Raw genomic sequence first — 13,834 nt, 5'->3', positions numbered from 1 at the left:
ATAAACCGTGGTTTAATACTGACTGTAAGATAAAGCGTTATAAATTTCACAAAGCAGCGGATTTTTACTCAAAACTCAAGACATATATTATTAAGAAACAAGTACATACCTATGTACTACACAGCTCACCCGAGCATTATCAAGTTTGAAGGTTTACTCTTTTATTGTGGTACTGAACTTTACAAAAAGCTTTCATCGTTCATCAGAAAAGTTAATGTATTTCTTTGATTTATGTCATATCGATCCATATTATATATTATATGTTGTATATCTTTTTTTTTATAATCATTCACACTGTTTGGTACTTTATGGCAAGCCGTTTGACTATTTATTCGAATTTCAAGATATCTCTATAATATATAAGATATCTTATATAGATATCTCCTTTAATATATAAGATATCTTATATAATTTCATTTTTATAAGATATCTCATATATTATATAAGATATCTTATATAATTTCATTTTTATAAGATATCTCATATATTATAATAAGATATCTTTAATGTTATATGAGATATATTTAATGTTATATAAGATATCTTTAATGTTATATAAGATATTTCATAAAGTTTATATGATATATTATATACTTTATAAGATATCTTCTAAAGTTAATAAGATATCTTATAAAGTATATGATATATCTAATAAACAATTAGTATATGAGATATCTTATATAATTTATAAAATATCTTATATAGTTTATAAGATATTTTATTTAGTTTATAAGATATCTCATATAGTTTATAAGATATCTTATATAGTTTATGAGATATCTTATAAAGACAATTTAATAAGATATCTGATAAACTAAATAAAATATCTTATAAACTTTAGGAGATATCTTATAAACTTTAGGAGATATCTTATATAATTTCATTTTTATGAGATATCATATATATTATATCAGATATCTTTAATGTTTTATAAGATATCTATTAAAATTTATAATATCTTGTATAATTTATAAGATATCTTATATAGTTTATAAGATATCATATATAGTTTATAAGATATCTCACATAGTTTATAAGATATCTTATATAGTTTATGAGATATCTTATAAAGACAATTATATAAGATATCTGATAAATTATATGAGATATATTATAAACTATATAAAATATCTTGTAAACTATATGAAATGTCTTATAGACTATATAAGATATCTTATAAACTATATAAGATATCTTATAAAGTTTATGAGATATCTTGAAGTAAGAATAAATAGCAAAACGGCTTGCCATAAGGATTTGTATAGTAAGACAAATCCTTGGTTCTATATTTTGATTTGATTAGTTTAATCAAGGATTTGTACTATACAAATCCTTGGTTTAATCATTCTTCTGTCATGTTGTTTGCATATATTATACAAATATAGCCTTTGTATGAGGTCGATACAAGGATATATTGACCTGAAAGAAGTATATTGACTGAGGACGAAGTCCGAGGTCGATATACTTCTTTGGGTCGATATATCCTGTATTGACCTCATACAAAGGCTATATTTGTTATATTATTAATTTCTGACCATATTTGTAACAAAATCGTCATTTAGGTTTGTTGGAATTTTATAGATATTACATTGTCTCCTTGACAATAAAAACATATTAGTTGTTATTTCATTTACTTTTTATTTTTGACATCTTATGTATTTGAAGATTTTTTTCGTCAAATAATCGATCACAGCTATCATGTGTTTCAAAACGTTAAACAATATCCTGAAATTCATTACATGACGTCACGATTTACTTTGTGACGTCATGTAATGAATTTCATGATATCGTTAAACGTTTTGAAACAAATGATATCATGAAATTCATTACATGACGTCACAAAGTAAATCGTTTTTTTAGATATTTTAAAAATAACCGTGCTCTGTGCAATATGCTTTTTGCTATTCGCCGTTTTCTCTCTACCTTCGAAAATATAGTTTAACATGTGACTATCCCTAAACGAATCAAATTTGTTAAAATATACGAATTAATAATATTGAATTATATATTTGACCACATGTTACACGTTTATATATGTCTCAGTGTTTTCTAATAAATCGTACAAATCGTACCCTCTACCAAGCAATGCAGCCCTGGAATTTTCGTTTCATATCGCCATTTACTTCTGTAATTCAATTAATACGTTCATGTAGTTAAGAGTGGTTTTAAAACATTAAAAAATTATGAACTTCAAGTATTGGGGTCGCCCAGAATCGATTAATATGAAAGTAAAGTCCAAACAATACACAAAATAAAAATCAAACAATTTCACAATAGTATGATTTATAAATGAGTTGCATGTACAGACTGTTCAAAAGTAATTTCATACAATGTTCATTGTAAATGCACGTCCTACAGTTGAACTCGACAAGTCAAGTTGCTGTCCACAAATTCAATTTACTTGAGAATGCATGTCAGCGGCCGATCAGATGGGTAGTGAGATGCGTCGTCGATCAGATATACTAGAAATATAATCATAATTAAAAACCAATTGTTCAGAGAACAATTGAAGGTCTTTCCACCCAAAACCATGTACTTTAATATGAAAGTAGTAAAATTAGGTTTAAAATGTAATTTCAATCGTCAAATGATAGCTTATTGTACGCTGATTCCAAAATATATATGTTTTCTATACAATATTTTTTTTAAAAGGGAGATAATTTGTTACTTCCGTTTTGAAAAATGTTACCTCCGATAATATTTGAATATTTACTTGACACTTATTCCAAAAATATCTGTTTCTATATATTTTAATATTAATAAAGTATAAAAATTGCTACTTCCGGTTTACACAAGGTCACTTCCGATTGTATTTTTCAAGGTTAAATGGTTTGATACCTATTGCCAAAAAGTCTCATGACTTTATCATGTATATGTTACAGTAAATAGGTGAAATTAGGAATTACATGTATTTACTCAAATTTAGGAATTACATGTAATTCCTAATGCACTTAGTAAATACAAGTAATTCCTGAAACTGTCCAGTTATTACCAGTAATTCCTAATGTTTAAATGAATTTTTACAGCTATTTACTAACTGTTAAAACAATGTAGTAATATTGTCAGCTGGTCAAAAGTTATGGTTATTCTGAATAGAAGGCCTGGCAGTGAGTACTATTAAATAGTGATCATCCTATAATATATCTTGATGTTAAACCAAAAACATATATATTGACTGTTCCCAGGTTAAACATATTTGTTGAAATTGGCTAATGAAAAAGATAAAATATTTACAGAGGAGTTATTAAAATCATACAATGAAAAATGTGATAGAGTTTTAATGCCAAAGGAGAAACTGAATACTATAATCAGCAGATTGAACAGTTTATGTGAAAGTGAAACAACAAGACAAGAGATGATTACAATCTGCTCTCAAGGTAAGTGATTTTTTTCATGACATTTCTGTTTAGCCACTAAAACACTAAATAAACATATCAATGTGTTTAAATCCTTTAGGGAAAGACTATTTAATTTAAAGGGGGTGTATGTTTTCTTGCCAGATTTTAATATAAAAAGTCTCCAGGACAAGTTTGCAATTCCGCTGAGTGCAACAGTTGTCACCTTAATTTTTGGAGTTAAGTCAAAATGAAGTTGATAACTTGGTTGGTATTGGTTCCCTGATATTTGTCCAAAAGAATTTTGTCTCTAGCCCCACTGTTGAAAAAGTTATGCCCCTTTTTCAACAATTTCCTCAGAGGAAAAGTAGTTTTCCTCAAGGGAAATCAAATTTCCCTGAAGGAAAAGGATTTTTCCTCAAGGGAAAAAAATTTCCCTTGGAATTTGCTGCATAAATATTTCCTTAGAGGAAATTCTTTTTCCTTTGACGAAATTTGCGGCTTCAAATTTTCCTTTGAGGAAATTCTTTTTTCTTTGAGAAAATTCTTTTTCCTTTGAGGAAATTTGCGGCTTCAAATTTTGCTTTAAGGAAATACTTTTTCCTGTGAGGAAATTTGTAGCTTCAAATTTTCCTTGGAGGAAATACTTTTTCCTGTGAGGAACTTTTTGGCAAACACTTTTCCTTGAGGGAAAATTCAAGACAACAAATTTCCTCTAAGCAACAACATATTATACATGTTATATATATTAGTCGAAAGAAAGGAGAAATGCAGAAAAAAATACTATTTTGTTGTTGAAAAAAAGAACACCAGTTTTATCCACTCATTTACATCCCTCCCTCATATCATGCATATCAAATATACGAAAGATCATTGAAGAACAATTTGCAAAAATGTTTTCTCTTAGAATTGAAGGAAAATATTTAGTGAATGGAATAATGTATTCACTGAATTCTTACGTAGTGGATTGAATAACTGTACACAAGCTGAAACAGAAGAAAATTGTAATTCAAAATAACAGGAAAAGTGTTTATTTTATTATTTAATCTGCAAAAAAAATTATCTTTAGAACACCACAAATGGTATGACATTCAAATTGGTTGCTTATTAATGTATTGCATTGAAACAATTACAAAGAAAACAGAATCCTTTGCTTCAAAAATTTTTTATAAATCAAAGTTAAAGTTATATAAAAAGTATGAACAATACCTAGACCTAAACAGTCAGACTGTATTAATTTTCAATGTCATTCAAATGTTGAGTCAAACATTTATTAAAGTTTTAAATATCATTTCTATCAATTATTCAGTCTTGTAAAAATTATATTCAAACTGTTTGTATACATGGTATAGTGAAGAAATGTTAAACGAGTAAAAATAAGGGAAAACATTTCCTTAAGGGAAATTTGATCTTCAGAAATTTCCTTAGAGGAAATTTGAAGAACAATGATTTCCTTAGAGGAAATTTGTTGTCTTGAATTTTCCCTCAAGGAAAAGTGTTTGCCAAAAATTCTCTCACAGGAAAAAGTATTTCCTCCAAGGAAAATTTGAAGCTACAAATTTCCTCAAAGGAAAAAGAATTTCCTCAAAGGAAATATTTATGCAGCAAATTCCCTAAGGGAATTCTTTTTCCTTTGAGGAAAAAACAATTTCCCTTGAGGAAAAATCTTTTTTTAGGGAAATTTGATTTCCCTTGAGGAAAACTACTTTTCCTCTGAGGAAATTGTGAAAAAAAGGCATAACTTTTTCAACAGTGGTGCTAGAGCCAACAAATCTTAGGACAAATATCAGGGAACCAATACCAACCAAGTAATCAACTTCATTTTGACTTAACTCCAAAAATTAAGGTGACAACTTTTGCACTCAGCGGAATTGCAAACTTGTCCCGGGGACTGTTTATAACTTATATCATTATTTTATATCGGCATTGTCAGTTTTCCTATTACTTCCCAATTAAACTTATGTAGTAGCTTGTAACTTCAGTTATTGTCCAAAGATACAATCATTGAGGCCATAAAATGCATTAAACATTCCATAATAATTTCTAAAAATAATAAACCCACACGCATGGTGGGAACAAAGCACTGTGTCATCAACATATGTGGCTAAAAATTAATCAGCAAAACCTTCAACTTTCTTCTCTTTTTGCATATCTTTATTAATTATTCAGCAAAGCAAAAATAAGAATAAATATATATTAATCAAAAATAAATATGTAAGGTAAATTGGCGCAAATGAGTTCCGAATATTGACGCAATTGATACAATTGGAAAACAAAATTTGGCGCAAATAATACCCCTGAAAAACAGGAATTGGCGCAAAATGACTGATGTTGTGGTTTTTTTTTATCCTCATTGATGAAGGCAATAACGGTTGCTTATCATAATTATTATATCTACTTAATGTTAACTTTGATGCATAGATGTTTCATTAGCAATCATTCCACGTCTTCTTACGTTTTTACTTATATTACAATTTCTTGCAGGTATGAAGTGCTGAAGATTGGAGGGCTTGAAAAACTCATAAGAAAGAGAAAAACAGAAGATGATCCTATTCTGTACTTCGTCTCTCTTGAAGAGACATTTGATGTTATCAAGAAATCCCACAGTGCGCTCAACCATGCTGGGAGAGATAAGATGCAGAGGGAACTGAACAAGAAATATGCAAACGTGACACTCAGCGCCATAAATCTATACAAATCTATGTGTGAAGAAGACCAGCTTCGTCGGTAAAATCCAGCAAAAGGGGTCGTAGAAAACCCTATTTTGTCAAAAGACTTTAACTCTCGGGGGCAAGTTGATCTTATTGATATGCAGAGTATGCCTAATGGAGACTTTAAATTTATTCTGAACTATCAAGATAATTTAACAAAATTTGGTGTAATTGAATGTCTGTCGTCAAAAAGAGCTGCTGAAGTTGCATATAAACTTTTTACAAATGTATTTCTTGTATTTGGAGCTCCTCACATTTTGCAGAGCGACAATGGCAGGGAATTTACAGCTAACATCATTCTTGAACTGAAGCAGTTATGGCCTGAATTGGTAATAGTACATGGAAAACCGCGTCATCCTCAATCCCAAGGCAGTGTAGAGAGGTCCAACGGTGATGTCCATGACATGCTAGTGAGTTGGATGAGAGACAACGTAACTACAAAATGGGCAACTGGAATTAAATTTTTGCAGTTTCAAAAAAATCGCCGTAATCACTCTGGAATCAAACGTTCACCATACGAGGCAATGTTTGGTTGTCCACCAAAGGTTGGCCTAGCGTCTTCTCCAATACCAACTAAATTGCTAGAAACTCTGCAGCAAGAAGAGGATTTGAATTTTGAGATGACAACCAGACATCATGGTCTAGTTTCTCAAAGCAGTAAAGAGGATTTGGTTGCTCAAGATTATCTTTTTCACCAATTCATTCGTTAGCTTTGCAAGATGCAAATACCCTAGTAGAGTTAAGTGTAAGGGAAGCAGCGCGCCAACAGTCAATCGGGGATGGGAAGGGCTTCCTAAAGTGTGCCTGTAAAACAGGTTGTGTAAGAAAGCCCTGCAAATGTGTCAAATCTAACGTTTTATGTAACTCTAGATGTCATAACAGTTTATCATGCCATAACAAGTAACTTACATTCATTATGTAAATAGGTATTCGTTCTACATGTTCTATGTTAAATGATGAAATGTGTAGGTTTGGTTCATATAATTTGTGTATAAAACATTGTCATGTCATAGGTTTATATCATTAATTTGCATGTTTCAAAATAAATTAAATATTATTATCAGCTAGTTTCCAAAATTATAAAACAGCCATTCTCTTGTTACAATTCACAAACTATAAGTAAAAACATGCAATATTAACTGACATTTGATTCATTAACCCTAAAGTAAGCAATACAAACCCTGCCCAATTACTTTCGTATTTGATTTCTTGAATTAAATTTAACAGTCAGTAAATAGCTGTACAAATTACAAAAAAAATCAGTGATTACCTGTAATACCTGAAACAATCAGTAAATACATGTAATTACTAAATTGGTTAGGAATTACATGTATTTACTGAATTGTTCAGTAATTACTTGTAATTCCTAATTTCACCTATTTACTGTAACATATACATATGAGGTAAAAGCAAAGGTTAAAATCTAGAACGTCAAATTAAGCTATGACCTTGAGATTAATTCCAAGGTCATAAACAAAGGACCTCAAATCAAAAGACCATAGGTCTGAATTATATTTGGTCAATGAGTTACATCACCATACGCGTATTTTTAAATACAAGAGGGGAGAAAACTCCCTTGCAATCATGTTACGACATTTTGCAACTAACAATTTAGTAAAAATAATTTGTTGATATCTTATACGGTCTTTGGGTCTATTTTTCATTTTTTTTTTGGACCAAGGTCTCTATGACTTATGGTTTACAAGATAGAAATGCATATCACTTATATCAAATGCATAAGGGGAAATAACTCTCATATGGAGCATTCATATTGCTTCGGTAAAAATAGGACAAATCATGCGAAGGACATAATTACCAATTTTATAAAATAAATTTGTTGTAATCTTTTACGGTTGCGAAGGAGTATTGGACACAAGGAAAACAGTGTTTGGGGAGATAACTCCTACAAAGAAAAGTATTCTATTACGCAGGGTAAATTTCAAAAGCACATAAAATGTTCGATTTCATTTACCAAATATCTAAGCGACATATAAAGTTTCAAGCCATAGAGAACATCCAGAACCGATCTATACGTTACTTTTTAGGAGTTCATCGTTTTGCCCCACTTCTTGGTATTTATGGGGATATCGGATGGATCCCGTGCCACTACAGTCATTGGACTAATATTGTGCGTCTCTGGAATAGACTTGTTCAATTTGATGACAATCGCATTACAAAACAAGCCTTCAATCACGACTATGAAAAATGTAGAAATAATTGGTGTTCTGACTTCAAAGACATACTCATGAAACTTGGTATTGTGGACTACTTTGAGCGCAAGGACGTTATAAGTATGACTTTGTTCGAATCCATCTTGAAGGAACACTATAACTGTTTATGGAAAAATGATATTGTGAAAACTCCAAAGTTGAGAACTTATGTGAAACTAAAGACTAATTTTGGAATAGAAACTTATGTTAAATTAAATTTGAACAAAACTGAACGATCTTTCCTAACACAGCTGAGATGTGGAATTCTTCCTTTGAGACTAGAGACGGGTAGATATAGCGGCGAGCAACCAAATGAACGCTTATGTAAGTTTTGTAACAGCAATTCCATGGAGGACGAGTGTCACTTTATTCTCCACTGCTCCTTATATAATGACTTGAGAGAATCTACTTTTGATGATATATTTTCTGGCAATGAACTAATAGATATGACAAACGATGAAAAAATTATCTTTTTGATGACAAACTATCCTAGAAAGCTGGCTAAGTATACAGTGAAAGCGTTCCGGCATAGACGTGAAGTGTTATATAATACATGAACAGTTTGATAAACAGTATATTGCAATTCCAGTTGACAGTATTGATTGTATTTGACTGTAATATGAAAATGTAAAAAGGTTACTTCATGGTCAATCTAAAGATTTCCAGTTTTCTTTATTATAAATATTAATTTATTATGCATTCAACTTGACATTTACTAAATCGATTTTTTATAACTTCATTTTTTATATGAGTTTGAATTTTTCATTATTAATTAATTATGCATTCAACTTGACATTTATTAAACCGATCTTCTAATAACTTCATTTTTAATTATTTTTTTATATAAGTTTGAATTTTTCATTATTAATTAATCATTTTGAAATTTAGCTTAATCTTACTTTTCATTAATTTGTTTGAAATCCGTGATAAAAGAATTATGTTTTATTATTTGAAAGTGACTTATAGACCCAATGGGTCGGGTGTATTTTATTGTGTATGTAATATTTTTGTACTTTATTGAAATGTGATTACACATGTCACTATAATAAACATTTTACTTACTTACTTTACTTACTTATTGCGAAACAAATATTTATCGCAAGAACAAAATTAGGCGGAAAAAAGAAAAAAAATAATCAGAAGAAAAACAATAGGTCTTTCCACAGAAAAGTGGCAGAAAGTGACAGAAAAGTGGAAAGACCAAAAAAAAAATAATCAGATGAGTGGAAAGACCTAAATATGATTATTTATAAGACAAATTGCACAATTAGCACAAATATCAACGATATTAAAAGCTTACTTTTTTTTCTCTTATAGCCACTCTCATCACGGACACCATGCAAATTGGCAAACCACCGACACACAGTTCACCAACACTTTAGGGGAGATGAAAAGGGGAACCACTCGATGGCGATTTTTAAAAAAATATCCATTTGAATATTTAAGAATTATCTGGTGTATTTTGAGATACACTTTATCATGTGTTTTATTTACAACAGTTTAACTATACAAAGGTTATGCTACGGTTACTAGAACAAAAACACGGAAGTTGTAAATCGTATCCTGTTTAAAACAGTGCATAACAGGTTCATTAGAGTCTCTTGTTAGTATTGCATGAAGCAGTTAAAGAACAAAAACATATAACACCACTGAAATATGACTTTAAACAATTTTAAAGATTAAAATATTTGTTTCTCTTGTCTGTTTAATAATCCTCCATATTTATTGTTTCCATTGTAGATTCAGTCGACAAATCTTAAGAAATGTAAGTAAAACAATTGACGAGCGCAACATGCGCAACAAAAGAAATAATAATAAATAAGCTTTATTTAGAGTCGGCAAGGTATACAAACATAGAAAGGAATATCCATAAGCAATACCGAATAGCATTAGCAATATGAAGTTTATGTCTATGTTATGCCAACTGAAACCTATCGTACACCAATTTTGTGCACGGATTTCTGATCATCACTTTACATTTGTGGATGTAGTCATTTAAAATTATGGATGGCATGTAATGTGTATTTATTTGAATGGCACAATACATCCTACTTGTAGCAGAATAAATTAAAGTACTGAAGTACTGAACATCGACTGACCGCAAGTTCTTGTGAATGGTCAAAAGTACATATCACAGAAAAAGATCACATCTCTATAGCTGAAACTGAGGTTAATGTAGAGAGATATATTTTTTTTCTGAGACAGGTTCTTGCGTGGAAGATGAATTAATGACAGGAAACTCAACCGCACCGTAATAACTATCATATTGTAGTGATACTAATCAGTATACCTGGGACTATTGTACTAATATAAGAATAGTCCCTGCGTATACACTGGTTTGTTGTTATATATTTTATTGTCTGCTAAAGTCAAAATAAAAACTAACACATGTCATGGTTGCTACAAGCCACAGATGTGACAGTTTATGTTTCAAAATCAATCATATAAAAAGATACTTGTATAAAATTTGCATACACTAAAATTATAAGTACCAATTGTGAATTTAAATATACAATACTTTCATTACAGTCTGAACCAATGAGCATATTGTGTAATAAATGAAAAGACAAATGTCATCAATTATTGAAATTGATATTTTTGAAAAGTCAATCAATTTAGAGTTATCTCCCCTTGACTATAAATTTGTCAATAATAGAGTAACATGAATGATGCCGCTCTTATTGTTACCTTTAATTCAACAATTAAAGAACCTCTTTCCAAGGTGGAAGGAGGGGAAGGGGGAGGGAATTAAAATATTTTATGAAATTGAGTGTCACCAAATTTCTGTACGTGTTCTTCCTATGATAGCTATTTGGAAAAGAGCCTGGATATTAAAACATGTGCTTGAAGTAGAGCCCCTTATGAATTACAAAATTCCAATGAGTTTCAAGTTAGATAAGCACATATGTACCATACAAAACTATTTTTTCTACATATTAACAAAATTTACAAAACATGATATCACAAAACTGAATACAATTAATAATTACAATTTTTCATTGTACCATAAAGTCACTTATGCTGCACACAAGTGTATATTTTAATATAAGTTCCAGTGGCGTAGCTTGCATGTATGCACGGATGCTCAAGCATCCACATCATTTTGACAAAAATAAAATAAAAATAGCAGCAGCTTAACACTATATGTCATATTTTATCGATCAAAGGGCAATTAGGAACGAAGGCATAACTAAAAAAGCACTTTTTTTCTTTTTCTTTTCAATACCTTAAGAGAAATAAAATCTTCACAGCAAATGAAATGTGATTTCCATTACAATTTATATTTTAAAGGGCCATAACTGGTTAAAAATAGTTGATTACGACTTATTTTCCAAATTGTCAAAGACATTGCTTAAGATATGAGTTTCGTTTAATCTAACAAAAATTGTACACATGAGAGTGCCAACAAGACCAGACGATCGGACGCCCGGTATTTTTACGTCTCGTGCAACGCGTTTAGCTCAGTAATCAAAAATCAAATACCCAAGGTTGTAGACTCAAATTCCTGGAAAGAGAAGTCACTTCAGTTCCTATATTCCGAAGTTCCTAAATTTTACAGAAGTGCCGCTGTAATGAGGTCCGTTTTTGATATGTCAAATATAAGATTAGGTGGGAAACTGTGCATCAAAATATTTATGAATTGAATGATGGTAGTTTCGAGGAAACAATAAAATTTGGTTAAAAATATAAATATTTGAATTGGTGGGTATTTTGAATTTAAACAAAAATCTAACTAGTGTCGGATTCTGGGGGAGTACATGTGCTAAATAAAAAATATTTTTCTGCATAAAAAGGTCAAAAAAATTTTTCGCCTCGCTTCGATCGGCGAAACATCCACATCATTTCAACCCTGGCTACGCCACTGATAACAATTGAATGCTTCTTTTTGTAACTTCATTAGATTGTAAAAGCGTTGACCGAAGTACATTTTGTATGAAGCGTGGAAGCGCTTCATATTTCTAAAAATGTGCGCTTTTTGACATTTTTTTAATTTATTTCACCTGTGCACTTTATTGTGGGACCTTGTGCTATCACGAATGATAAGTTTTATTGTGTTCGTTGTTCATCGTCTGTTGTTTTGATGACAAATGTGGTAATCGTCGTTCATCGTCAGTTGTAGTGATGACAAATGTGGTAATCGTTGTTCATCGTCAGTTGTCCTGATGACAAATGTGGTAATGGTTGTTCATCGTCAGTTGTCCTGAAGACAAATGTGGTAATCGTTGTTCATCGTCTGTTGTTTTGATGACAAATGTGGTAATCGTCGTTCATCGTCAGTTGTCCTGATGACAAATGTGGTAATCGTTTCTCATCGTCAGTTGTCCTGAATTCGTTGTTCATCGTCAGTTGTTTTGATGACTAATGTGGTAAACGTCGTTCATCGTCAGTTGTCCTGTTGTGCTGCAAATGAAAAAAAACCACCACAAACACAAGAAGATGACACCAATGAAGACGATAACATTTTAGCACACTCGGGAATGAATTACAGCCTTCAACGTGTAGCCTTGGTTCACACCGAACAGCAAGGTATAAAGGGTCTTAAAAAAGACTAGTGTAAAACCATTCAAACAGGAAAGCCAACGGTCTAATCTATAAAAAGAAAATAAGAAACACTTATGAAGCACATCAACAAACGACAACCACGATACCAGGTACCTGCCTTAGGACAGGTGCAAACAAATGCAGTGGGTTAAAACGTTCTAATAGGCACCAACCTTTATCCAACTTGAAACAATAGTGTGATATCACAACGTAGAAAGACACACTTTAAAATATCAACTGAAATGGCTTTACTCAATCAAATGACATATTAAACTAACTAATGAAGATACACTGAACGAATAAATTTGATCTATGACTCAATGTAAATACAAAATAAAACAATGGGGTTAGAGGTAAACAATATCAGAAAGACAATCATAACCTTAAACAAAATTCAGGACTGATAACGGACAGAGAAACGGACGGAGAGTCAAAGAGAGTCTCTCTCAGTTTTAAATGGTAGGGCATTAATTATAGCGCCCATTTTAAGGGGAGAATAAATAATCTGTTCTCCATACATGCCATATTACAGAACAACGCAGTATTTAGAGGTAAAAATGTCGAAAATGAATGATTACGCGGCAATAAAAAACCTACTTAATAAGTAGTAAAAATAAAGAATAACATCCTCTTTCCCCAATGGATATCAAATGGTCATCCTCTTACTTTTGGCACAGATTCATTACCTTATTGAGCATGGTTTACTAGATACTGGATGCCTGCTCTTAAAAGCCTCTTCAGTTTTAAATATGTTCACAATTCACACACGATTGCTAGCTGATAAATTCATAATGGATACCAGGTTTGAAATTTTGTATTTGCGCCAGACGAGCGTTTCGTCTACATAAGACTTATCAATGACACTCGAATGAAAAACTAGAGGCTCTCAAGAGCCTGTATCGCTCACCTGATTCTACTTGTGTTTTTGAAAACGTATAAAAAAAGATTTTTTGGTTTAATATTGCATTCTGTTCTGTGGTTTTCTAAAAGAAGACATTTGTATGTATTTCCCTTGGGTCCTATGTTAAACAAAGTC

At 31.0% G+C, this 13,834-nt stretch overlaps 1 protein-coding gene across 1 annotated transcript; it reads left to right on the top strand.

Moving 5' to 3' along the window:
- Positions 1 to 6,144: 6,144 nt before the first annotated feature.
- LOC139529174 (KRAB-A domain-containing protein 2-like) lies at positions 6,145 to 6,756 on the top strand. Its single transcript, XM_071325468.1, has one exon. The coding sequence runs from the start codon at positions 6,145 to 6,147 to the stop codon at positions 6,754 to 6,756; it is 612 nt and encodes a 203-aa protein (XP_071181569.1).
- Positions 6,757 to 13,834: the final 7,078 nt, after the last annotated feature.

The sequence above is a fragment of the Mytilus edulis genome, chromosome 1 (assembly GCF_963676685.1).
Source record: "Mytilus edulis chromosome 1, xbMytEdul2.2, whole genome shotgun sequence".
Lineage (NCBI taxonomy): Eukaryota > Metazoa > Mollusca > Bivalvia > Mytilida > Mytilidae > Mytilus > Mytilus edulis.
This window is presented reverse-complemented; position numbering and strand designations above follow the sequence as displayed.

Coding starts and splice junctions, on each gene's coding strand:
- LOC139529174 (XM_071325468.1), top strand. CDS start 6,145: ATGCAGAGTATGCCTAATGGAGACTTTAAATTTATTCTGAACTATCAA.